Below are 26339 nucleotides of genomic sequence, written 5' to 3' on the forward strand. Positions count from 1 at the left end.
ACGAGAAGCCGGCTGCCACAATGAAGAAGCGTTGACTGGGAAATGAATGGCCTTGTGTGTATCAAGCGCTGAAACACACAATAGTAGTTCTCAAATATTGGGAAGGTAAGCAGAAATAAATTTCAAACCTGGATACAATCAATCTACAGGTGACTGAATGGATTTAAGTCCGATGTGGCCAATAGAAACCAAAGAAGCCATGCCTCTCCAAGGGAAGCTTTCATTATACAAGTCATATATACAGTAGAACTCATATACAATCCTACTCTTTATCTAAATTAAATGAAATATATTACTTACCAACTCAAAAATTGTCAAAAAATTGTAATTAAAACCAAGTTATAATATTCATGTGTCTGTTCAATATACTGTACCAAAGAGTCAACAAATAAATTATATTACAAATACAAATTAGCTGCAAACTAACTCATAACAAGACAAGAACATCTATGGATAATAGTAATGCTGCATTCTGGGCATGCAGCATCAGAATATTACCAACTCCTTTCCAATGTACATTTATTAATTCTTCTTAATCTGTGTTATATAACAATAAGTCAAATTTAAAAAGACCCAGGAGCAACACTAGAACTCTTTGAAGGAACTCAGTATCACCTTTTATACTTAGGCTCCCTCAGTTTGAACTATAACAACAGGAACATCTGTCTGTCACCTTCACAATCCAAGACGACGATCCAAGATTGATGGATAATGGTCTGATATAGCAGACTACCTTTTTTATTCTAGAATTTAACTACTTGAGAAATCTTTGCATCTTGACCAAGATACCGGTAAGACAAAACCTGCAAGACACAACTGAGGGAATGGTTAACAACGCGTTCTCCTTCCCGCTAGTCACAGCGGGTAGAGCAGAAACACCACAACACGTCTGGGTTCGGGTTGGAATCAGAGGCAACAAGACACACACCATGGGGGAAAAAAACAACGCTTGCAAAGTCAGCCACTGTTTATGACATTAGGCCTATATTACAAATAAAGTAATTAACAATAAAGTGCTATTCTAATTTTGTCTTATTTGCTTTTGTGTCGCGTCTCTTTTTGTGTTCAGTGCTCAGCAGATCATTGACTCCAGTATTTACAGTTTCAAATTGTTTGTTGCTACATAATTTATCAGGAATGATGAGACAAAAGATTTAAAGTTACTGGACCTGAGTTTAATGGTCCTGTTGCTGAAACCTTTAACGGATCACTATGCTCATGTAATAGGTTTAAGCATTTCAAAGGCTCTCTAAATATTAATCAGACACAACTAAGTGGCACTTTCTAAGCATCGACACTCATTTAATATATTCTTCCAGACAGGCTTGTGTCCACTTTGAGTGTTATGAACCATGGGATAGCTTTTTTTTTTGTAACAAAACAGAATTTTACGTGGTGTAATAATGTTTTAGAACAGTTTAGAAACAATAAACAGCTATAGTACCTTGAAAAATGTTCACACATGTTACTTTTTTTCATTTTATTTTATTTCATTTTTTTTTTTTTTTTTTGCTCATTAACAGCTTCAAACCTTCACTGTGTTTTTACTGTGATGGACCTACAAAAAGTAGCACTCAATTGTCAAGTGGAATTTATGTTTTTGTAACTTTCATTTATTTATTTTTTGACCAAAATTGTTCTGCAAAATTTACAGAGAATTGCAGTCTGAAAAGTGTGGTGTGAGGAAGAAAAGAAAAAAAAAAATCAACTGGGCAACCACATCGTTCAACCAGACATAAACCTATACAAATATATTTTGTTTTCAAAATCCATTGAAGTTTATTTCACACTCCAGCTTGCAACAATAAACAGGTTAGGTAATTGTAGTGAGATGGAATAAACCCTAAGGCTTTACAAATTCCTCCATTAAATGTCACAAGCTAAGGCTACATGCTGAGTGAATGTACAAAGTCTGATAATGTTCTTGTTATGCAAAATTGTTCCATTAGTAAACCTGATTTTTGGAATGCACCTATTTTTGAACAAAGATGTTTATCATCTGAACAATTAACTTACCCTAAGAATGGATGTTGCATTCTCTCTATACCCTGTTAAGAGTGACTGTGCATTATTAACCTGTTTGACTGGAATTGGCTCTGAGCCAGTGAGTGACCACATTGTATAGACTAGAGAGTCCTATTTGTTGTAAGAGCTTGCAGCTCCAAATCAGAACTCATTGTAGGTGCAGCTGTTGTGCTGTGGTTACTGTGTGTTCTCCGTTTGCAAACGACTGAAATGAAGATTTTGCTCTTTGCCATTTGCCAGAGTCTCAAGCCTGATCTGTTACTACAGATTAGAGATTTTTTTTCCCACAGTTTGTTACAGACTGCTGCAATTTTTTCAAGTCAGCAGGCAAGAAATGTTGCTACTTATTGTTTCAGTCATTTCATTCCAGTATTTTCAGTTTTTACCTGTTCTCATTATGTTTTTGTTATAGAGTGCAGATACACTTGAATCACAGGCAGCATACTTCCAATAATCTTCTGACATTTTCTAAATGTCAGAAGATTATACTCTCCTATTTTACAGAATAGGAGAGTAAATGTTTCTTATGTTGTATTCCAGGAAATAAAACTGTAATAGATTTATTTGAGACTCTAATGGCATTTATACTCCTATTTATACTCTTTTTATCACCCCCCCAAAAGTCTTTACAGTCAGTAGTGTGTCATGGGTGTATCCTTTCAAACTACTCCTTCAAAACTAATCAACCAACAAATATCAATTTTCCATGATTCATCATTTACTTTTCATCTTATCATTTGTTGTTTTAGTAATTTGGCCAGTTAAAAACACAGTCAGCATGAAGTGTAATCATGTGTTGCTTTGTAAGCTCCATTCTGTCATTTTCGCCAAGTGACGCTGATTCTAACCTCTGACTCGGACCTCCTAAAAAAGCAGTAAAAAGAGGAGAAACAAAATCATGTCTGTTAATTAATGATAGTATGCTGCCAGGGCAGAGTATATTTCCTGGAGGTGTGTTTTATGGGACAGCATTTGTCAGTTCAGTTTGGGAGGACACAGAATAAGTAAGACATTAGCGCTGCTTTTCTTGAAATCAATTTTGAAGTATTTTCACCTGGCTTTTTTTAGGTTTTATGATAACCCTCAGGACTTTGTCGGCTTTATTTTGAAACTGCTTTATCTCGTAGAGTTCACAGAGGCTCAACCTAAAAAAAGCATTCCTTTGTGTTTTCAAGTTGGAACTGCTTTTCACACCGGCTGCTGGGTAGAAGTAAACAATGTTTCTGTTTTTCAGTGGACGAAAACAGTGTCAAGCTTCAAAATCTAAGCCAAAACCCTGAAAATGGCATCGACAACCATGCTTATGAAGCTTGGGTAAGTATTTATTTCAATGTCAGTCAAAGAAAATAACACCTTATTCCTTTTGCTTTCATAAAATGCCTTTGTCTTGCTAGGAGGAGAAAACTACTGACACAAACAGCATCGAAATTCAACCTGAAAAATCAGGAAAGAAACTAGGATCATACCTCAGGTTTGTCCGGTTATGAAATTTAAATTTTGTGTTTTGCGAAAATAGCAACTGCTTTATAATTAGAGAGTCCTCCTGGATGTAAATGTTTATTATGCCTATAAAGTCTAGTTTACACCTTTTGTATGTGACTGTATATAAAAAAAATCTGCACAGATTTTCTAGACTCCAAATCACAAAAACTCCAATCACAGAAGAAAGTGTTAAAGAAAATGTAACATGCTTGTATTTTTAGTTTGTTCATTTGTTTAATCTTTCAGTAAGATTTCCAAGCCAATTAATGCCACAGAACGTTACATCAAGGATCACTCCAAAATCTTTAAGTACATTGTGCTGGGCATACTCGGAGCAGGTAATAAACAAAGTCTATTCATTAGCAGAGATTTTTTTCAGTAAGACAATGTGACAAAAGTACCATTGGTGGAACTGGTTCTCCCTAAAACAACAAACTAAATAAGTCCAAGTCCTGCTATTGAACTATTTTAAAATATTTAATAGTTCGGTGGTATTTGGAATCACTGATATGGTACTTGTTATAGAAAAAAGGTTTAAAAACTAGTACAGTAAGGACTTATGCACATGCTTATGTTTAGATCAGTTATTACAAGTGGGTCATTTTGTACTCTTCCCTGCAGGATATGTGGCATACTTTATTGCCGCCTGTGTGCTGAATTTCCAGAGGGCCATCGCTCTCGTAGTCCTAACTTGTCTGGCAGTTGCTGCTGTATCATACGAACTTGTGAAGAAGTACAAGGGGAAAAGCATCAGCCGGTGTTTCCAACCCGCAGTTCGATGCTTCAAATCCAACCTGAAATGGCTAAAATGGTGAATAGTTTCAACATCTTTAACTCCAATGTAATTCTGTGTTAAAGCAGCCCCCTAAACCATGGCAGATGTTAAACATCTAATGCATGCTCCTCTTTTCTGTCTGGCAGGGTTTTTATCCTTGCCGTCGTGGTCCTGCTTGTGGTGTGGCTCGCTTTAGACACAAGCAAACGTCCAGAACAGCTTATCTCATTCGGAGGTGTTTGCATGTTTATCGTGCTTCTATGCCTCTTCTCGGCTCACAGGGCAATGGTGAGTTCCCTTAGGCACCCATTGACTCTAATCAACGATTAATAGTCCTTTACAACTCTTTTAAAACATGCGTGGCTTCTATCAGTCACGTTTTTTTTTTTTCACAGAGACCTTGAATATCACTAAGCTTGGTTGCTCTCATGACTTAATGAGTCAGCTGAAGTGCCTTCCTGTATTAAGTGAATGAATACCCTGATAAAATGATAAAGATAACAACTTTGTTTTTGTAGATCTCATGGAGGCCAGTGGTTTGGGGTCTGGGACTACAGTTCTGTATTGGACTGTTTGTTATAAGAACCCATCCAGGTCTTGTAGCCTTCGATTGGCTTGGAAAACAAGTGCAGGTATTACTTTGTTTTTGTGGATTAAATAAGTCTGTTAAGGAAAATATAGAAACAATAGAAATTTTTGTCGTTGTACATTCACAAATAGGCTTCAGCTTTCTATTAACGTATATAAAGAACAGTTTATATTATAGACAAACAAACATTTGAAATAATATGAATATCTACATTAACAATAGAAATAAAAGTATATTTGCGTTTCTATTTCTCTGACAATTTTCCCACTGAGTGACAGAGATTGTTCTATTCTCAAAACATTCTTCTCTCTACTACATGTGTTCTTTATAGGATAAACAGAGTTAATGATATTTAGTTAGTAATATTTAACCAAGTTAATCTACATACACTCTTATCTTCAGGAATTTTATTGAACATCCCGGCCTAAGTCAGCAGAATGAGTGCACACATGTGTCTCCTAATCACTTTTTAAACTGTGCTTCAACTAGCTACAAAGATGTCAATAAACTTTATGTGATAAAACAGAAGAACTACTTGTCATCTCCCTTCATGTATTTATAAAGTTAATAACAATTTTAAATAATTTACCCCTGTTTCTTTCATTACCATTCTTTCATTTGTGCACCATATGACCACAGATTTTCCTTGACTACACCAAAGAGGGGTCATCGTTTGTTTTCGGTGACCTGATTGGCAACATTTTTGCCTTTCAAGTGAGTGTATAGGAAAACTCAAAAATAAGAGCAATTCAAGTACAAGGTGCTGAATGTACTGAACTAGTTTATGACTTTTCTGTCAGGCTTTACCCATCGTCGTGTTCTTCAGCAGCGTTATGTCTGTCCTTTACTTTCTGGGTGTAATGCAGTGGCTCATTTTAAAGGTAAAAAATGTCTTTTAAAGCATCACACACATTTCTGTTGGTCTCTCTGTGTGTATGTGCTATAATGCACTGTAACTCGGAGCCATGTGTTTTTGTCCATACAGATCTCATGGGTTATGCAGATAACGCTGGGAACCTCACCCACTGAGACCTTAAGTGTGGCAGGAAACATATTTGTCGGGCAGGTATGTCCTTAATCATTTTGCAACATTTTAAAGGGAATATTCTTAGTTTGCCAAGCAAATCAAGAATGATAAGTGTGGCAAAAGTGGAAGTTTTTGAATATGCCTAATTACTGTTTATATTTTTGCATTAGACTGAAGCTCCGCTGCTGATTCGACCCTATTTGAAGGATATGACCAAATCAGAGATCCACGCTGTTATGACTGGTGGTTTTGCCACTATTGCTGGCAGTGTCATGGGGGCGTTCATCTCATTTGGGGTGAGATAAAGCTCTTCACATGCCAGCATGTTATGGGCACAACAAGGTATCAAATTAAGATGTTCTCATTAAAAAAAAAATCCCTTTAATCTGATGCCCATTAGATATTTGGAAAGTATTTTCTATACAAATGGACACTAGCAGTTATAGCAAATAAAAACGTAAAATATAAAGGAAGTAGGAAGTGAATGTAAATTCATAAAAGGCATGGTCAAATAATTAATTTAAACAAAATGAAGGCAGTTTGTACACCAAACGTCGTGGTGCACATTACATAATACTATGTCCAGGGCCCAGGACTGTGGACAGTGGCACTGACACTGAAACTTAGAGTCTTGGTTGCTGCCGTGTTGTTTGGACACACTCAGGCTGTGTCCAAGCCTGGGTTGAAAAGAAGAAATCTTAAACACCAGATTCTTGATTTTTCAACCTCATTGGATTCATTGGTTTTATCATCACTTCGCGCAGGAAAAAGAACTATTTAAATACACCTTTAAAATTCCCAAAATAATATGACATTGACATTCTGGCAATGGTAAAAAAATATGAAGGTCATACTATAATTACTATAATATTGATTGGTCTTTGTTGCCTTTAGCAGAGTACTCCCAACTCCCTGTGCACAAAGTAGGAGTATTCAGTGCTGGCAGGGAATGTAGTTGACCTAGTACATGTCAAAACTGACTTCAAAAGATTACAATAAACTCAGTAGGTGCAAAAAGATCTATCAAAAAGGTTAACATAAACTTTCATGTTTTATGAAAGTTCAGAACTTTCATAAACCAACTAAGATCTTTTTGTGCTGTACAAATTATTCTCTCCTCTGCAGAGGAGGCTTGTAAAGATAAGTTCTTCTGTGGAATTAAACTTAAAAGAGCAGAACTCTGTGTTCCTGCCTGCTGAGTTTTTATTAAGACTGAAACACATTGAAGCAGTTTTGATGATGCGTTGTGCTTTCTTTCTTGCACAATGACAATAAAAGGAATTCTTATTTGTCGCTAATGTTCAAACTTGCTGCAACATACTAAAAGATTATTTAAAAGACTTCAAAGTAAACATTATATGCAAACCTACCGTCACTTTCTGAATAAAACAAAATGTGTCCTATAAAGAAGGAGCAGGTTTTATGCTATCTATCTTTTAAAATTTTACTGAACATGAGGAAAATGCTGACAATGTGTAATATTTAGAAAACAAAGACTGGTTTTTGCTGATGTCAGTACATGTGAAATATTATAATTAATCTGCAGAAATGTTCTTAAATTTAGCAAAATGTATCAAACCCTGGGTAAAATATGTTGAATGTCAGCAAACTTGATCTTTTTCAGATTGATGCGTCTTCATTGATATCGGCCTCTGTGATGGCTGCACCGTGTGCTTTGGCTATGTCTAAGCTGTCCTATCCTGAGACAGAAGAGAGTCAGTTTAATTCAGACAAGAACATCAAAGTGGCTGCTGGGTGAGTTTGCACGTTCAAAGTGTTGTCCTATGTTGTGAAACAGTATCATTACTGTCATTAAGTCATGAATTCTTGAGCCACACCCAAACCCGATTACTGCCTGACCTGTGAACTTAGGTCAGGTAGTAAGTCTAACAACATTAAGTGGCTGAATGGATCTCAAAAAGCCTCATCTTCACAATTTCTAGACTAGAGGAGAAAGAAAAGACAGTCTGTGAAGAGTGGAAAAGCTTCATTTGGTCACAATGAGCCATTGTCCTCAAAAGAGGAAACATGAATTACTCACTCAAGTTACTCACATCCAGTAGGGCACAAAATGTGCCAGAATAACATCTAAAACATGACAGACCTTACTTGTCTTAGAGTCACTGTTCATTATTTAATGTAAGAAAGAGACTGCGAGGAACATGACATGAGTCAGAGTTCCAAGGTGAAAACCACACAAAAGTTCATCTCACATTTACTAAAAAAGATCTGGATGATCCTGAAGAGATTGTTTTGGAAAATGCTATGTTGATGAGTGACACAAAAGTGGAAGTCTTTGAACAAGGTGTGTCCCTTTTTATCAGAAAACGTCATAAATGTGCCGTATCAGATGGAAGAGAAAATTCTGCTCTTTGCTACGAGTTTGTCACTTTATTCTCAAACAAACATGAGTTGTGCAGCAGGATAATAAGCTAAAGAAGTCAAAAAGTCCCAAACTGACTTGCAGAAAAAAAAAAAATGAAGTTCTCACTTTGATCTAGTCAAAGTCCAGTTTTGGTATGATCTTTCACAGGCAGAATAATGCTAGCAGGCCATAATGTAAAAGGTTCATTATCAAGCTGTTGCCACTAATGGTTATCTCTTTAACTTTAATGCTAAAGTAAACATCACTGGAAAACTATCAAAATATTCTGATTCTGAGATATCTTTGATCAGAATGAATTGTTTTTATTATATTTTTTTTGTCTAAGATATTTACACAAAATAAAGGTGCAAATATTTTTCACAGCACTGATTTAATTGTTTGACTTGTGTGTAAAATTATTTTACAATTTATTTCTTTTTGTAGAGATGAACAGAACATTTTGGAGGCTGCAAGCAGCGGCGCATCTGCATCTATAGGCCTTGTTGCTAACATTGCAGCTAATCTGATAGCATTTCTTGCGATCCTGGGCTTCATAAATAGCGCGTTGAGTTGGCTTGGAGGCATGGTTGGATATCCCGAAATCACCTTTGAGGTAACAGAAGCTACACTTGCTACTTTACAGTTAATTATTGCAGAATAATTTAGTAATAATAATAAAAAAAAGGTATATATTCAATCATTTCTTTGTTGCTGTTTGCAGTTAATTTGCTCATATGTGTTCATGCCCATCACCTTCATGATGGGAATACCATATGATGAGAGTTTCACTGTGGCTGAGCTGATTGGTACAAAGCTCTTCCTCAATGAGTTTGTCGCTTATCAGAAGTTGTCAGACCTGAAGAGTAACAGACTTAACGGACTTGATGAAGTGATTGGAGGCAAAAGAATGTGGATTTCTGTAAGTGTTACAGGTGTGACTCAATAAATTATAACATCAGAAGTTAATTTATTTTAGTAATTTATTTCAACAAGTAAAATCCATATATTATATAAGTTTAAATTTACATATGGTGACATCAAGCGTTTATTTCTGTTAATTATGATAATTATAATTTATAGCTATTGAGATGCTACAAAAAGCTTTTTAATGTAGATATATTATGTTTGGGTCTAAATATTGATGGTCAATACTGCTGAATTGGTTGCTGTTCAGCAAGCACTCTGACAGAGAATTGTTCAGAAAAAGCATTTCCTTGATATGATTTTTAAATTAATTTCTAAGAACATGGGGCAAAAATCAGAGGAAAAGTAATGTTAAAGCACCAATAAATAAATAAAAATAACATGATTCTCTTGTTTCAGGTTCGTTCTGAGATAATTACAACTTATGCTCTCTGTGGATTTGCCAATTTCAGTTCACTCGGCATTGTGATTGGAGGCTTGTGTGAGTAACTTTGTTTTACATTAGTTTTTTTTTCAACCCATAATTGAGTCTTTGTTACAGTAATATTTTCCTTTCTTTCCTTTTGTCACATTATTCTTATAGCTGCCATATGTCCACCAAGAAGAAGTGACATCTCAGCTCTGGTGGTAAGAGCCATGATCACTGGGACTTGTGTGTCTCTAGTCAACGCCTGCATTGCTGGTAAAAGTCAACAATTTGTCTTTTTGCAATTTCAGAGTCTGTTTCAAGGCAATGTCATAAACTAGATATAACTTTGCTTTTCAGGACTCCTCTTTGTTCCTCCACTTGACTGTGTGCAGTTGTTTAAAACGTCTTCCTTCGTTGATCCTGGTGAAAATATTCAAAAATGCTGCCAAGACTTATTTCAAAGGTACACATTTCTATTTTTATTTATATTCCGTAGTTCCTTATAATAACTGCGCAAAAAAAAAAAAAAAAGGTTGTATCATACATCAGATTTGTTTTTACATTTAAAATTTTTTTTGCAGCACTAAAAACAATGGCACCATCTGGTTTGAGGAACCCTGGAATACTGTTCAAAATGTCACATTATTTTTGTCAAAATGTTGCCAGTGTTGTAACATTAATGATGTGTCAGGTTGTATGTAGACATGGCCAGCACAAAGAAAAAAAAATCCTCATGAAGTTTGCACTTGCAGGCTTTTAAGGCTTCTAAAAATCTTTGTGACTTCCACTTGTAATTCAAAAATTTTGCCAAAAAGATCAAAACTGTTAGAAAGAATTTTGTGTGGATTTGTTATATGCATGTTTGTATTATTTCTAGTTGAAGACATGTTTTCTTTCAAAAGGGAAAATATATGTACATCTATAAAGGGCATGGAAAGAAATGTGAAAAAAGTGGTAATGTTAGTATTTTTTAAAAGTGTTAAATTGCAATGCAAGGAGTTTTTTTGTTGTAAAAAAGAGATAAAGAGAAAGTTATATTGACTTGATTTCCTGTTCATTTTTAAATATGTATAAAAGTACGTCTGACAACGACAAAAGAAATATCGGTCCAACTTTTCATATTATTAAGCATAAAAAGATCAAATAACCACTTGTTTAGTGATTTATTTTTTTGCTTGTTCAGTTTGTTTTTCATTACAGGGTTTTGATAAGAGTCTGATAATCAAAACATGCCTAGTTTCTGTTGCCGATTAACAAATTTATTCGGATTATCTTTATTTTCTGCATGCAGCCCAGCTTCTTTCTCTGCAAGTGAATATATGTAGTAGGCATCATAAAAAATGTAAAGTTTGGTGACACTTTTTTTGACGTGTTGTGAATAAGACTGTCATGACACCGTCATAAACATGACAAAACACCTGTTTTGTCATGTTTCTTCATGAATATTTATGACTGTTGTCTTAAAGTGTTGTTCGGTAAATCATGACACTTTTAATACAAAGTTGAAATTATTCAAAATGTCCTTGTTATGACAACTTGTCATTAACCAAGAAATCATGATATGACATAAATTTGTTGTAAAAGTATTACTGATTAAACTTTGGCTTTAATAACATAAAGCTACATAAAGTGTTACCATTTATAATATTTGACAGGAAATATTTTTTGATCTACTTTTTATTAAATTTGTTGTGATTTAATTTATTTCACGTAGATGAAGCACTTATTTTGCTTCAATAATTTATTAAATTCAGACTCTGGTGAATGTAAAAAGGTTGAATTAAAGTGTGAAGCAAATTTTAGTACACCTAATAATTGCAAAGTTGAACACAAACTTTTGAAAAGATTTGTAAATAAAACTAATGGTTGGATTTGATTTTATGCATTTATTTAAAAAATAAAAAAAATACATCAGCTGACATTCTGTAAGATACCTAAGAAAGCACTCAGTGCAGTCAGTTTTCTACATCTTTCCCCTCAAGAATATTTAACTTTTCTTCACACAGATGTTTTTTCCTTTATATGTACACTTTAAAAACAATCATTTACCTCATTTAAAACATTTCCCCAGTTGTTGTGCTTTATGGCAGCATTACAGATTCATGCAGTATGAAGAAATACTTTGAAATATAAACTTCATTAATCATTAGCACTGAACCCATTCCAGAAATTCCTGAACATTTCTAATTTTTATGTCAACTCTAAAGAAAAGGCTTTTGATAAAAACTGGCCAAATTTCTTTCATTTTCTACTCAAGCTTATTGTTTGAAATAAAATACAGGAATAGGAATCAAAGGGTTCTTAAAATTCCTGCTATTTTGTTGCTACTTTATTATTCAGCTACAGTTCACAAGTTAAGGATTGGCACAACAGATAATGATCTGTAAAAATTGATAAATTCTGTATATTGGTGCATCCCTGGTATGCACCATCATACCAGGGATTTTGTTCAAACAATTTGGCTGTCTCAATGAAATGTGGATTTATTGCAACACATTTCATAAATCTTTCACAGCAGCTCTCATAAACGTGAAGAATATGATTTTCTAAACATTCACTGGGATTGTGTTACATTCAAACATATTAAATTTGCAGATCAATTTACAAAAACATGACCTGAAATTCTGCAAAAAGTGACAAAACATACTCACTTGTAATAGACTATATATATATACATATATATAGTAATTGTAAAGCCAAAAGCAAAGTGCGCAATGAAACCTTTAATGTAATGCTGCTTTTCCACAGCATGTGTTGGACTTTGGTGTGTAAAAAAATTAAACGAGATACAATGGCAGTTTTAGGTGTACTAATATTTGTTTTTATATATTTATATATATAATCTACATCACAGATGTACACACTCAGTAATAATACAAACACATTCAGTGGCTGCAATCTGGTACAGTACAATTTAGACTTTCAATTTCAAATACCTTTTGCTGATTTCTCCTTTGTGTTATTTGGCAGAGTTTGCTTGGAGACACTGTTCTTTCCACTCACTAAGAATCTAAGACTCTTGGGAAACTGTCTGAAAAACCTTTACTTTAATGGTTACAATAGTTTCCTTGAAATCCTTAACAGAAAAAGATTGAGTTGTATTGTACCTTTGACTTATGAAATAAAGGAAAGGAATATCTTCAGAGTTGAGATATTTAGGGGATTCCCAATTTTCTTCACAAGCAGGTTTGAATAACTTTTGATGTGCTGAGCCTTTACTCTTTAAGGTCCTTGTCTTTTTAAGCTTGGAACTAGAAACGGATCGCATATCTCATGATTCATCAAGATGGAATCAAATTAAAGTCTTAGTTCCTACTTCAGAAAAGACCTTGTGTGGTCTTTTCTTTCTCGTCGTAGTTACTGTTATCCGTTTCTTGAGCTTTTCTGGCTATTTTTGGGCTAACGTTGGTCTTTCTAGACACCTGTGGGCTTTGCCCTTTTTTCTGCAACTGTGGGCTGTTGGAGCCTAGCTTTCGGTTGAGCAGGGGGCTTCTGGAGCCCTTTATCTTGGCCGGTTGTTGCAGATCAGTTTTGAGCGCCCGAAGCCCAAGAAGTCCACAGTAGTAGTTGCATTGATGATGCATCACAAACTGATCAAATACTTCCGGGGAGCCACATTCTGTTAGTCCTTGATATCTGAAACATGGGAGGAAAATCTTGTTTTGCATTGTGATTTCGAAGCAAGCAATCAGAAACATATTGAGAGGGAGACACAAACCCTTTCGACTTGGTGGCAACTTTAATATTTGTAATTTTTGTTTCAACACCTACAAAAATATAACAATATAAATAAATATTTTTGCATCAATCACAAATTACATCATTGATCACTTTTTCCTTAATAATTTATATGTGTGGCTTACCTTCCAGTTGAGTGACCAGCAAATTTCCATGTGTCCACTGATGGATCCAGTGCTGGAAGGTGCAGCATTTCTGATCCAGCTCTGAAATGTTTTGTGAAAACAGCTTGCCTTTGAGGTCTATGGTACAATATTTCCCAAAGTCTCCTGTAAGGTCAGTCTCCACTGTGGCATATGGCACAGAGTTTGCAGGGCGGTGAATTAGATACCGAGGGATAACTCTGCAAGAACCAAGATATGTCACCAGGGTTCTGAAAAGTATTGCATTGTAGTTTTATACTTCAGTTGGATAAGCAGTACTTACTCTAATGAAAAGCCGAAGTTTTCATTTACTCTTGCTTCAGCTGCAAATATTTTACAGTATTCTCGGATCATGTCTTGGACTTTACACTCCTTTTAAAAAAAAGTTGTTTACTATATTTTGCTTAGATTTGTCACATTGCAGTTTGCATTGCACTCACTTGCTTTGCAATGTCCAAATTTCTCTCTGCAAGGGTGCTGTCCTGTTTGGTCCCGTAAGCGATGGGATTTCGAACTTTAATGATACAGGTGCTTCCGGACTCAAAGATGGGATCCAGGCCGTAGATAACCTTCACCCTGCTGGCTTTGTGAGTGCAGCCCTCCCCGATGTGGACAGTCTCGGTGAAAATGCGACCAAAGTACTTTTCCCCCCAAGTGCCACTGTCTGCCAAGCCTTTGGTAAACACCAGTGGGGTCATCTCAATCTCCTCTCCAACTGGGGAAAATATATAGAGGGATGCTTTATCGTCCCCTGCAAATCTATTCAATGTTTCAACATTTTGTCTCAGTACAACATCTGTGACCCTCTGTTAGAGCCACAGAAGTTTGTTAGAGGACATTAGTGAACAAACAGCCTCATGAAGACCAAGGCACACAGCAGACCAGTTAAGCCTCAGGTGCGCTTAAAGCAGGGTTATAAAACAATAATGTAGTTTTTTTTTTTCTAGATTTAAGAAGCAGCTATGGCACATAGCAATGAAAAGTACCTTCCAAGTCCTCCTTGAGTAAGAATTCAGACAGAACTGCAAAAAAAAAAAAGGACAAGAAATTTTTTTAAATTAAATTGAGTTGTATAATTTAATCAATTGATTGTTTTTCTTACTTTCTTCACTGAGCAAAAAGTCAGTTGTGTCTGTCCCATATTCATTACTGATTGAACACCCATATACTCCACAGTCTTGGCTTGATGCATGCACAACTGCCAGAGCTACTTGGCTTTCATCTCCTCCACTAAGAGAGAAAAATGAAACGAGAGCCTTGTTAGAATTACATCAAAATTCATCAAAAATCCACAAGGTGTCACTCTAAGAAAGGAAGTCACATTATATGGAAGCAGTCTGCTGACACAGCAACCAGTAGCACATACTGTATATAGACTTTATAATGCACCCATGAGATGGGAAAATATTGTGTCATATTACAGTTTATGTGTCTAGCCAGAGAATCACCCCTCTGTGGCTGTGGGATTCACAGTCACATGAGCTGGTCAACTCTGCAGTGAAAATATGAGAATGACAGAGAACCATGGGGATAGGGGTCAAAATAACACTCATTTCCTAATTGTCTTGATTTTACAACTTGTCCAGCTTTTGGATGTCAAAGATAGCATCATGTAAATAATAGTGGAAAGTTGAATTAAAATTCAGTCTTTATTTTTAGTATGTCTAAAAATGTCTGTGGTTTGATCTTTGCTGAATGATCTGTGGGTGGGGAGTTTACCTTCTCTTCATCTCTAATATTTCTTCCTCATCCTTGAACCACTTAATGGTGGAGTCACTGAGCACATTAAAGAACTGACACCACAGCTTCAGGTGTCCAGAAGCATCTGGGAAGGGCTCTCCTCTGATCTTGCGGATTACTTGGGGAGCTGGTGTGAAACAGTGTACTTAAAATCAATAAGCACTGTAAAAGTATGTGAAGAACTTATTGGAGATTTCCTTCTCAGGACATATTTTATTGAACATTAAATTCTGAAAAAGAAGTTGACCTAAAGTTCTTTCTAGATAGCTATACCCTTTTCTTAAATCATATGACAAAATGATGAATGAAAATTATTGATTGCTTACCTTTCAAAGGATCTGTCTTCTTTCCAGCTGGCTTTTCCTCTACCTTAGTGCTGCTGGTTGGTTCTATGGTGGGAGTCTCTTCCACAACCTTTGGCACTTCCAATGTAGCCTTTCTGCGACTCATCAGTGGAGAGCGCCTCTCCATTGGTGGGGTCTTCTGTCCCGTGGAGGCTTGTAGCAACGCAGCTCTGCGAGCCTGGCTTGGTGACATATAGGGGCTTTCCTTCTTGCCCTCTAGCACACTAAACACTGCTCCCTCCAATTCTTCTTCTCTTTTTGGGATAAAGATTTTGCGCCGAGCTCCAGAGGCCAACTCCTCAGGAGTGGCAGAACGTATAAGTGTCAGGCTGTCCCGGCGCTTGAGCCGGGGGCTGCTCTCACAGGAGAGAGATGATGTTGGCGTCGACCCCCCACTGAAATCTTCATCTACCTTGTCACTTTGTCGATCTTCCACAGAGATTGCAGGGACGTTGGCTGTAGGCTCGTTGTCCAACTCTGGGGCTGCTTTGGACATAAATTTGCGTAGACTGGATGGACTTAAAGATGGGTATGTTGGGGGCTTGGAGCTTAGTCTTTCCACAGATGGTCTGTTTTTTAGAAAATCCTCAACAGAACTCTCTCTTTTGGTGTCTTTTGGGGACTTTTGCTTCGGCGATTCAGGAACAATATTGTCATCTGTTGGTTTACTGAAAGTTGGCATACTGCCACCAACTTTTGACATTGGAGTTTCACTAACCATACTTTGTGTGCATTCTTTCAGGCTTTTATCAGAGATTTCCTTTAAATCTTTTTTTCTTTTAGGTATTTCAGGTTTCTCGCTCAGATTTTCAGTTACACCTTGCTTTGTTCCCCTTGGCGTGCTAGCTGAAGTTTCGGTTTCTGTCTTCTTGGTGGGAGCAGGCGGTTTAAGCTCAGCTTCGCTTTCATGACAAGAGACTGATATTGGTGGAACCACAAACAGACTCTCTGTTTGAATTTCCAAAGCCTTTTCTGTCCCACAACCACTGCTGATACCCAATGTATTACTCTCCAGATCATCACTACAGGAGACATTTATAACAGGAATTGAAGCATATTCCATGAGAGGGAGCTGTGCACTGCTTTGGTGTTCGTACATTTCTTGAGTAACTCCCTTTAACTTTTCTGTAGGTGAGAGGTCATCGGTATGCTGCATTCCTTTCTGCGTGGGGACTATGTCTGGGAAATCAGTCACTCTCTCTTCTTGGATTCTTGTCTTTGACTCATGAGTTGCATCATGGTTTTGCAAATCATTTAAGCCCAGCTTATTTTGAGCCAAAATACTTAGAGGCAGAGTGCACTCTTTCAGACCAGGTTCCATTTTATTGATGATTGGAATTATAAATTCTTCACTCTTGTTCACTTCTGGCACAGGCAGTCTGATATCTGGGATGTCCTCAGTGGTAGATATTTGGATTGATGGGATATTTACTGTACTACAATCATGGTCAGCACTCCAACCTAAGTCATTGCTTTTTCCATGAGAAGTTTCACTGTGTTCCTCTAGAAAATAAGAGTTATTTGCATTGTCTTCTGTTACTACAAGTGTCTTAGGTTCGCTCAACTCTTCGTGATCCATTCTTGTGTCTTTTATTGACTCTAGCTGTGAACAGGAGCTATTATCAACTTGTAGAGACAATTGCTCTTGTGTTTTTAGGCTGTTGCACCAATTCATTTTCACATCATCCTGTGAGTCAGAAATGTATTTCTCTTTCACCTTACATGTCCCCTGGAAATTTAAACTGGGTATGGTTTTACGTTGGTGATCTTCTGCGACTTTCTCAGCCACAGTGGTTTGTTCATGTAGACTTTTTAGGTCACCCATTTCTAAACATTGTAGAGCTTCAGAGGACGGATATGCAACATTAGCTTCCTGAATAAGCGAAGCGGGTTTGACTTCTTCTTTTAGATGGTCTTTCTCTGCACTGTACGCAACCATGGGAGGAAGAGCAGGCAGCACCCTATTCGGTGTTTCTGATTCACACTGCTTGATTCTGTCTTCTGGAGAATAGGCTGATATATCTGTAATCTCAGATTTGTTTACATCCAAGTAGGGTTGTTTGTTTGATTTCACTTGAGCTTTCTCTTCTGTAGATGGCCTGTGGGAGGAGTGATACTCTTGAATCTCAGGCGTTTCTTTGTCCACATTAAGAACACTGAGCTCCCCCTTTTCTAAAGTTTCCATAAGTGCTACTCCAGGGTTATGGTTTTCTGTTAATGAGATAACACTTTGAGGTAATGTGCAGGAATCTTCTACCTTGAGAAGGGGGGGTAGAAGGGAGAGTTCTTTATCTTTTTGAGATAAAGAGTAATCTCTTCCAGAATCTGGATTAGGCTTTTGAAGAACAAGTGGGTGATCTGTCCCCTGATGTTGTGGTAGCTCCTCTTTTATGGCTGAAACTATTTCTGAGTCTTTCTTTCCTTCCTGTTAGAACATGAAATAAAAAAAAAAATTATTAATTCTATATCCCATCCAATAGTCTTTATATATATTCTCTTTTTAATTCTGTGTAAATATATATTGAAGTTCTTAGAAAATTACCCATAATATTTTGCTAGTTTAGACAAAGCCAGGTCGTGGGTGGCAGCAAATAGGTAGCAGATTCAAAAAAAGTCAGATCAAATCAAAAGCAGGACAAGAAAAACAACATCAGCAATGCTTGTTTTTCAGAACAGTAAAATGGAAAGATATGCAGTTTTTGCAGTATAGATGAGACATCTCTCAGAGACAACAAGGATAGAAAAATTGTGCTTATGTTAAAGTAAAAGGAAAAAAAGACTATTCTCCTCTAAATAAACAGTGTATAAGGCAGTGTATCCAAGCTTCACATTTATGAATTGGCTGAGGTTTCTCCAAAGTCCAAACAACTTGCTTCAATGTATGCAGAGAGGTATGCTAAGGTCGCAGTGATTACATGTATGAAAAATAAATGCAAAAAAAGTCATAAGTCGAATTTATGTTTCTAGTAAATACATAATCACTTTTAGGGTGGATGACCTTTCACACCTGCCCAAATGAATCAAGATATTTGAAAAAACAAACAATGGTCTGCTTAAAATGACACAATCACAGTTGATGTTAAAGCACCTCCAGAATAAAGAATAATGACTTTGAAAAATAATAAAAATCCATGGAAAAAAAAATGTCTGTTTAGTGTTGCATAGCTGTCACGATACTCTGGGTCTGCCCCTGATTGGCTGATTGGTCCTTTGTGATGTCACCCTCACCTAAGAACCTTAGAAACTTAGAGAGCAGCTCAGTTTGAACTCATCCCAAAAGGTTTAGCCGACTGGGACATAGACCTCTGATAAACACTTTATATTCCGTTGTGATCATTGTTTTTCTTCACATCGTATTCTGCTACATCTGGTTATGTTTGCATACAGCTTGAGCAAGTAGTCAAGCTTTTTCTTGACTACATGGATATGTGCTCAGCATTATTTTGTTCTATTTTTAAGCAATATTACATAAGTGATTCAAATTGAGGAACTTGGCCATCTAAGAAGTTGGAACAGAACTGTCAGCCTGCTGGTACTAGAATTACCTAAGATAAAAAAAATGTTTGTCAGGAAAAAGTTGACTTTCAGAGAAAGACATAGGTGTTAACCACAGATGCAGCCTTACAGGCTTGTTCAGTAAGAGACAGAACACGTATTCTTGCAAATGTCAGATACTCTTCAGTTTTATGTTAGTGGTGAAAAAGCTGGTTCCTAATCTTTGTTAATTTTCCTTTTAACTTTCAGAATAAAATAGGGATAAAACTCAAAATTAGACCAGAAAATACTTTTCATCAGGCTCCTGAGAGACCAGTAAGATATTTACAAATGTCAAAACTTTTATGAGTTTAGATAATATTTTTATTTGTTCAATTCCTTGTCACAAAACATCAACAAACTTGTAGTTGTATGTCATTAAATTAATAATTGGAGTATCTGTGTCTTGTTTTTATATTTGTATTGTGCTTTTCTTAATATAATCTTTGTAAGATTTAAGACTTAATTATTATCTCCATTAATTACTAGTTCCTAATTATTTTAATGGCTTAATGTTCTTAATCTCGTATATTTCATGATTCTTTATTTTTAAATAGTTTTATGATAGCTTCATGAAAAGTTAATCAAGTTATTCTTCACATTAATTATGACAATGAGACTGGATTTTTGAAGAAATATTAACATATTTTTAAACAGCTTACTCATGCTGTATAGATGCATAGATGGTAAACAGACACCTTCTTTAAATCAGAAGGTGTCTTGGCTCAGAAACATGTTCAGAAACATGTTCACATGTTTCTGAGCCAAGTTGTGGGATCATAATATTTTTAAGAAGCTCATTAAAAAGAACTTACAGCAGTGACCTTTGATAGTGTGACACATTTAGACCCAGACAAGTATTTCTGTTGTAAATCAACAGAAGCATTGACACTGACAGTTCCTGGCAGACTTCGTATTACAATGCCGTCATATACAGCCAAGCAGACAGGCACAACTCTTTGGTCATTTAATAAAGCTAATCAGTTATTAAACAATAAAGGGAACAAAAAAGTGACTTTCAAATGTCAAAGTATTCAGTTTTATGAGCTGTCAGTTTATTTCAGGACACTAACCTCATGTCACATGTATGGGAGCTGAAACCAAACGTGTGTACATACAGGAAGGTCCAAAAGCATGTCTAGAAGTCTGGATTCGGAAGTTTTTGTTTACTCCAACTACTTTTAATCATTAATCAAAAGTTCACAGCTCTAACTTCAAAAAATTCAAACAGAACAAAACACAAGCACCACCCCCAAAAGAACTGCAGCAGAGTTTAGAAGTCCTTGTGTGCTCAATTAAGTCGGACACAGGAATTCCCCACATTGTAGGCAAATGTGTGCTGTTTACACAAAGTTCTGTGCAGTGAATGAATGACAAAAAGATACAAAAATTCTGCTGACGTATTTTTTCTGCTGTCACTATGTTGAGTAACATAACTTATGATAGACAAACATTAAAGGACTTACTGGTGAAACACACATAACACTTTAAACATCAACATACATAATGATCTTTCAATCAATTTTGATGTTCCTGCTTGTGGTGTTCACATGTTTCAGTTTTACACAGAAGACAACCAGCAGCCACATGTTTTCTCGTGACATGTTTGGCTCACAGTGACTACGAGGAAAACAAGAAGTGACTGCTTTCTGTGGAAAGGGAACTGGTGTCACATTCAGTGCAAATTAAGTTCTTTGACACTTCTGTATGAATAACTGCAACACCCATTTGAGAAAAAAAACACTTAGCTCTCCGATGACACGATCATAGAAGTCGTATGCCAAAAACTTTGCAGATGTGTGAATAAACAAATTTACTTCAGTTCCCTTTTTCACAGGGCACGGATAACCTAATTAGCCTGAGTGGGTCAAAACGTTAATTCATAATGATGATTGAATTCACAAAGAAAATACCATTTATTAAAACATAATTGCAACTTAAACCTAGTCACTGCTTACGCCACCCAGAGCAGTAACAACTGCTATTTAGTTATATTGATACATAGGAAAAAGAAGCATGTCTGCATGCTTATAGCTAAATGCAGATTTTTTTACGATGAGAGGAAACCAGTATACCCAGGTAGAACCTTTGTGTGCACAGGAGCAATATGCAAAATCTATGCAGATATCATTGTCTAGTTTATGCAAGATGTAACTCAACAGACATCTTCCAAAAAGTTCCACCAGATCTCCACCCAAAAAATTCCTAAAAGATATTTGATGATATATTTTTTTCTTTTAGGAATGTAAAGCAGGCCTTTGTGACCTTTTTAGTCAGCAATGGTTTTGGTCTTGCAACCCTTCCATGGATATGTCATGGTTTCCTGGAGTCGTGCAACCATCTTTTTTTGATTTTCTTTTGATTGGGGCTTTTTGAGATCTTTTAGCCTACTTTCTTTATATTAGTAATTTCTCTTTACGTGATTTCTAGATTCTACAGCTCTGGGTGTGGCTGGATAAACTGTACCAAGATATGTTCATTCATGATACAACAGGAGGGCAATTATTTTTTCACATAAAGCCAGACTGGTTTGCAACGACTTTTTTCCATTAATAAAAGATTCTGTATGAAGGCACATACATTTTCACAGCACTTTAAGACAATCAGATATGAAGTATAGTCCAAGGTTTAAGCTCAGCCAAGGTTTAGTTTTCTATGCCTGTGTTTCAAACGTAGCGAACTAGATAATTTGAGAGAAAGTCTTTGATCAAGCGCAAGCTTTAATTATAGCAATGTTTCGTCAGAAGTAAAACAATTCTCAAAAGAGCAGAGTAAGATGACTAAAGAACTGCTGCCCACCACCCTCTTGGCTGGATGAGGAAAAGGTTTATTTTAGGACACCCAAAGAGGGAGGTGGTTGGGGGTCAGCGAGGAATCTGACCACAGTGACATGGCCCTCCTTTCATGTTGAAACCTGCCCCTAGACTCTCCACGACTCCTTGCTGAACCTCCCCAACCATCTGCCAAGCAAAGTAATGCGAGAGCCGTTTCAGACGTTCATGTTTCATCATAATCTCTGACGCACCAGTGTTCCAATCAGAAAGGCCGACATCGAAGACATTTCACTAGATGTCTCGCACTGTGCAGTTTTGATGTCCGATATCCCCCACCCCCACATGCATCAACAGCAAGTTTGTGATAACTTCCTTATTCCACTCTCCACACCCACACACTAACTCTCGACTTTGCGCACTCATAGATGACTCACTTTATCTGTAGTATATCAGTGACATTGCACTGTATGCCATAATGAAATAATTGCATTGTCTAACTTTTTCACGTGAGAGGAAAATAGCAAACGATCATAAATGTCTATGTGCATGCTATGTCATGGTTACCTGACATTAAGAAATGAACATGGTGCAGCTCAGTTTTGTTTGATAAAATCAATTCTTAATCTGGAAATGGCAGATTACCTACTTACCTCAGCATGAACTTGAAACCCAGACAATGATGTTTTCTCCACTGAACTGCTCCTCTCTGCCTCTGTCGATTCCTCCATGGCCTCCACAGTCTCATTAACCTCTTCTATTCTCTTTCCTGCAGATTCATTCACAATCTCAGGAATCAGCTTATGATCTTGTATTAGACCTGTGTCTTCACAGTTAAATTGAATAGGTTCTGCTGGTGCAGCTTGTTGCGTCACAATTTCTGAGGGTTCTGATGCCTTATCTGTCTCCATTGATACATCATCATTTGCCAGGATGTCAGAACTATGCCCTACTTGCAGCTGAAATGATGGAGGCATATCCGGTTCAGGGAGAACTGTTGAGTGGTCAAAATATTCATCTTCATTGTCCATGTGCGAGACACTGTACGAGTCCTTCTTGCTCTTACCAAAAAAGAAGTCCTTAACAGAGTGCAGCATTGAGGATATGGAGGCATGAATGTTATGCTGGTCATGATCCTTTTGACTCTTGCTGTTTTGTTTGACTTCTGAACCACTGGGCTTCTGGAGTCTGCTGTAAGTTGTTGTGTGTGCCACCTCTGGTTGGTTTTCCTTTTTCTTTTCTTTGTCCATCACTATTTCCTCTTGTCTCCTTTCCTCACTTATGCATTCTTGCCCATTCTGCTCTTCCAGCTTCTCCTCAGTATCATTTCCCTGATAATCTCTTAAAATAACTATGCTTGTCTCTTTGGCTTTCTCCTCCTGACTTTCCTCACCAGACTGGGACTGAATAGTCTCTGCCAAAAACTGAGCCAAACTGATTCCTCCATCATATGAATTTTCACCTCCGTTTCCCATTATATGGCTTTTACTAATGTTGCCGTTTACCCCAGTATCTACACCATTTGACATCTTTATTCTCTTTTTAGCCAATGTTTCTGCTGACTCCTCCTTCTCCAAAGAACTGTTTACAGAAGCGATGTCTCCTGCATCTTTGCCCTCTGTGATAAGTGCCTTTGATTGAGCTACATCTCCGGGCTGCTCTGCTGTGGCAGAGTTGTTCACCACTGGCTTCTCCTCCAGTGGTGGCACAGAGCGTTTCCTGTAAGGAAGCTCTGGGCTACGTCGCTGCTCTTCTTTATTAATATTTTCTTTATTGTCCTTCTTTCCTTTCTCCTCGATGTCCATTTTCTTCTTCTCTGCTTTCTGCTTGAGTTTAGCAAAGAATCGCTGGTGGATCTTGTACTCATTCATGGTGCCAACCTCCAAAACTCCAGAGCAGGAGACGATACCTTTGCTATTGCTGGCTGAAACCTGGTAGATCGCTGCATCATCCAATGTACAGCTGAAAAAAGAAAATCCTGTTCTTATATTCTGACATTGTCATTGCATCACTCCGAAAGCAGGGATTACAACATTAATGTCATTAGTGTTAGACTTTTTTCAGTGCATTCAACTCTTTTTTTTTTGGTGAAATGATGAGACAATATACAGCTTTAATGCATTTTAAAAAGAGGATTTAGGTCTCCTATTGTTAATTTTTTGGGTCTAAAAATTCAATGACATACAACTCAATGACATATCCCTCAGTGGACATACTCCACTGAGAGATAAATGTCCCTCAGTGGGTTGTATAGAAACCTAGCCCTATCTAGAATCATCAACAAGCTTTCATTCCACCCAGGAAAAAGAATGATTGAAATACATTATTAAAAACCCAGAATTAAATGTGATTCATGGCAGTGATGGGTGTATGTAAACATCTGACTCACTGGCACTCTATATGATTTGGACAAATTCCTTAGACATACTTGTAAATATGAAGAGTGTGAGTTTTCCCATTTCGGTGGATTTCATATTTAGGGAGTCCACAGTAGCGATCCATTTCCATGTCATCCTTATACCATTTCAGTTCAGGGGCTGGGTAACCTATATTTAAAAAAAAACCCAAACAATTATTAAAGTCTTCACACCACAAAATGCAAATTGTTTTCGCAGCATATTCTCGTGAAAACCTACTTGGTAACCCAGTAAACACAATATGAATCTACTTAATTACTGCCTCTGTGAATAATAGATTCAGCATGTTTCGTGTCTGTTGAATCATGTTGCTGATGTGTCAAATACTTAACAGCTGCTGCAGCCAGATGGTCCCACCCAAACAATCTGCCTGCAGTGAAAAACACTCAGAACAAACCAGCCTAATGTAAACTTAAATTCCAGAAGTAGCTAATATAATGTCCAAGGAGTTAAATCCTGCCCTTTGTTTCCATATTAGTCACATCCTGTGTGTTTGTGTGTTTTCATCTATTCAACCTGAGAAGTTTCAGTTTCTCAAAAACCAACGACAAGCACAGACAAGATGAGGAAGTGGCTCCACCTGATACAACGCAGGTGAATTTCACATTGCAGTTTTCTGACACAGCCTTGGATTTCAGCGTGGTCTCAAAAGATGGCTGTATGTCCTCAGTCAGCTGAGCCATAACACTGCACAACGTGCTCCTGGAAAGAAAACACGGCCACATCACAGTCAGTGTCCCACTTCAAAACAGAAGAATAGCATTACACATAATTTCATTCATCAAAGCAACCTCTCCACCTCGGTGCAGTACATTCACGGGGCGCTCTTAAGCAACATGTTAATGAAAATGTCTAGTAGAGGCGAGGTTGTAAAAAAGAAAAAATGTGACACAAAAACATGTGAGAGATCAAGCAAAACAAAGGTGTCAACTGTACTGAACACTGGGCAGTTAAAACATGTTGGCTTCATTCTGGGGATAAACCAGTTTTTGTGGTTAACATGTTAGTTGGGATCTCGGGAGGAATGTTTTAAAATACGGAATTACCTCGCTGATCTGTAGTGAGAATACCTTGAATAGCTATTCAGAAGGAGGCAAATGAAGGAGCGTCAGTGAATAATTAAAATCTGGATCATCTTTACTCACCTGGCCTGTTGTAACTACACTCCTCTTAAGGTACAAGAACCACTTTAAGTCTTAGATAGTTTGCAATCTAACATGGAAACTTTTTTTGGATCAGCACCTTAGGTACTCAGTACGATAACATTCTTGTGCTGAACATTGTTTATTTACATTTCCACCTACATTTTTTCTTCGTGATTGTTTAACTTGACCCGTCTGACTCAGAGACTACCATGATAGCAGCAATACAAACAAAGAGTTGGATCATAAAAGAAGTTCTCCTACCTGTTTTCAGGCCGAACATTGGACAGATAAGTATTGCGGCTCTCGGATCGGCCGTTGGAAGAGCTGCCTTCCTCTTCACTGAAGCTGCTGGTTCTCCCATTGCCAGAAAATGACCGAGTCATTGGCCTTCTGGAAGTCATTGTCCACTAAGGCAATAAACAAAAAAATATATATAGAAAAAAATCCCAGATATATAAACCAGTGGTTAAAAAATATACAATGAAGGAGGGGAAAAAAGGGGGCTCAAAATTAACTGAGCTGTCCATGTAAAAGTTCCCTGGGAAATAAAAAGACCCTCTTCAGCTGAAGGACCTGTGGGTAAAAATAAAGTAAGTTTATAATGTTAACAGAACCTTTTACTCAGAGACAAAGTTTAGACTAAACGTCCTTTGACCAAGCAAAGCTCTTGGATTGAAGTGAGTTATAAATAGTGTGCACTATCCAGTTGAACTGTTTGTGGCTAAGGCACAAACATAAAATCAGCTATTAACTACGATGTCACAAAAGCAGAGCCAAAGCATTCGTCTCTATGAAAAAGGTTACATTATCCAGCTTACCATTGAGTTGTTGTCGGTTTTGCTTTTGGGCTAGACTGTGTGAGGAAAATCTGTAACCGCCTATCATAGACATGCATGTGTTGCCAGTGGGGG

General features: G+C 37.0%; 2 protein-coding genes across 5 annotated transcripts; one reads left to right on the forward strand and one right to left on the reverse strand.

Moving 5' to 3' along the window:
- Positions 1–878: 878 nt before the first annotated feature.
- Positions 879–10637, forward strand: slc28a1 (solute carrier family 28 member 1). 3 transcript variants are annotated; one of them, XM_055038146.1, is made up of 18 exons: positions 879–956; positions 3260–3339; positions 3420–3496; positions 3754–3845; positions 4129–4318; positions 4429–4570; positions 4801–4914; positions 5511–5585; positions 5672–5752; positions 5857–5937; positions 6069–6194; positions 7523–7653; positions 8708–8876; positions 8985–9182; positions 9587–9668; positions 9771–9869; positions 9954–10059; positions 10178–10637. In XM_055038146.1, coding segments are annotated over exons 1-18 (1965 nt in total). In that variant the 5' UTR covers positions 879–955; the 3' UTR covers positions 10299–10637. The 3 variants fall into 3 exon arrangements, with proteins under 3 accessions (XP_054894121.1, XP_054894130.1, XP_054894111.1); XM_055038136.1 differs by lacking the exon at positions 879–956 and adding an exon at positions 2888–3029; XM_055038155.1 differs by lacking the exons at positions 879–956; positions 9771–9869; positions 9954–10059; positions 10178–10637 and adding an exon at positions 2873–3029 and having other exon boundaries at positions 8985–9195.
- An 825-nt stretch (positions 10638–11462) lies between these two features.
- alpk3a (alpha-kinase 3a) lies at positions 11463–26339 on the reverse strand. 2 transcript variants are annotated; one of them, XM_055038114.1, is made up of 15 exons: positions 26247–26339; positions 25690–26001; positions 25330–25362; positions 24864–24985; positions 24295–24412; positions 22520–23828; positions 15544–17986; positions 15197–15344; positions 14580–14707; positions 14464–14499; positions 13918–14192; positions 13761–13849; positions 13460–13677; positions 13315–13363; positions 11463–13232 (listed from the first exon to the last, which is right to left on the reverse strand). In XM_055038114.1, exons 2-15 carry the CDS (start codon positions 25827–25829, stop codon positions 12914–12916), a joined length of 5427 nt encoding a protein of 1808 aa, XP_054894089.1. In that variant the 5' UTR covers positions 25830–26001; positions 26247–26339; the 3' UTR covers positions 11463–12913. The 2 variants fall into 2 exon arrangements, with proteins under 2 accessions (XP_054894089.1, XP_054894098.1); XM_055038123.1 differs by lacking the exon at positions 25330–25362 and having other exon boundaries at positions 26247–26338.

Source organism: Poeciliopsis prolifica, unplaced genomic scaffold, assembly GCF_027474105.1.
Source record: "Poeciliopsis prolifica strain line A6 unplaced genomic scaffold, Auburn_PproV2 SCAFFOLD001, whole genome shotgun sequence".
Lineage (NCBI taxonomy): Eukaryota > Metazoa > Chordata > Actinopteri > Cyprinodontiformes > Poeciliidae > Poeciliopsis > Poeciliopsis prolifica.

Coding starts and splice junctions, on each gene's coding strand:
- slc28a1 (XM_055038146.1), top strand. Junction 3,846..4,128: donor GCTGGGCATACTCGGAGCAG/GTAATAAACAAA, acceptor TCTTCCCTGCAG/GATATGTGGCATACTTTATT. Junction 10,060..10,177: donor TGCCAAGACTTATTTCAAAG/GTACACATTTCT, acceptor TTTTTTTTGCAG/CACTAAAAACAATGGCACCA.
- alpk3a (XM_055038114.1), bottom strand. CDS start 25,829: ATGACTTCCAGAAGGCCAATGACTCGGTCATTTTCTGGCAATGGGAGA. Junction 25,363..25,689: donor AATGTTCGGCCTGAAAACAG/GTAGGAGAACTT, acceptor CCTTCTGAATAG/CTATTCAAGGTATTCTCACT. Junction 14,708..15,196: donor ATATTAGAGATGAAGAGAAG/GTAAACTCCCCA, acceptor TTTCTCTCTTAG/TGGAGGAGATGAAAGCCAAG.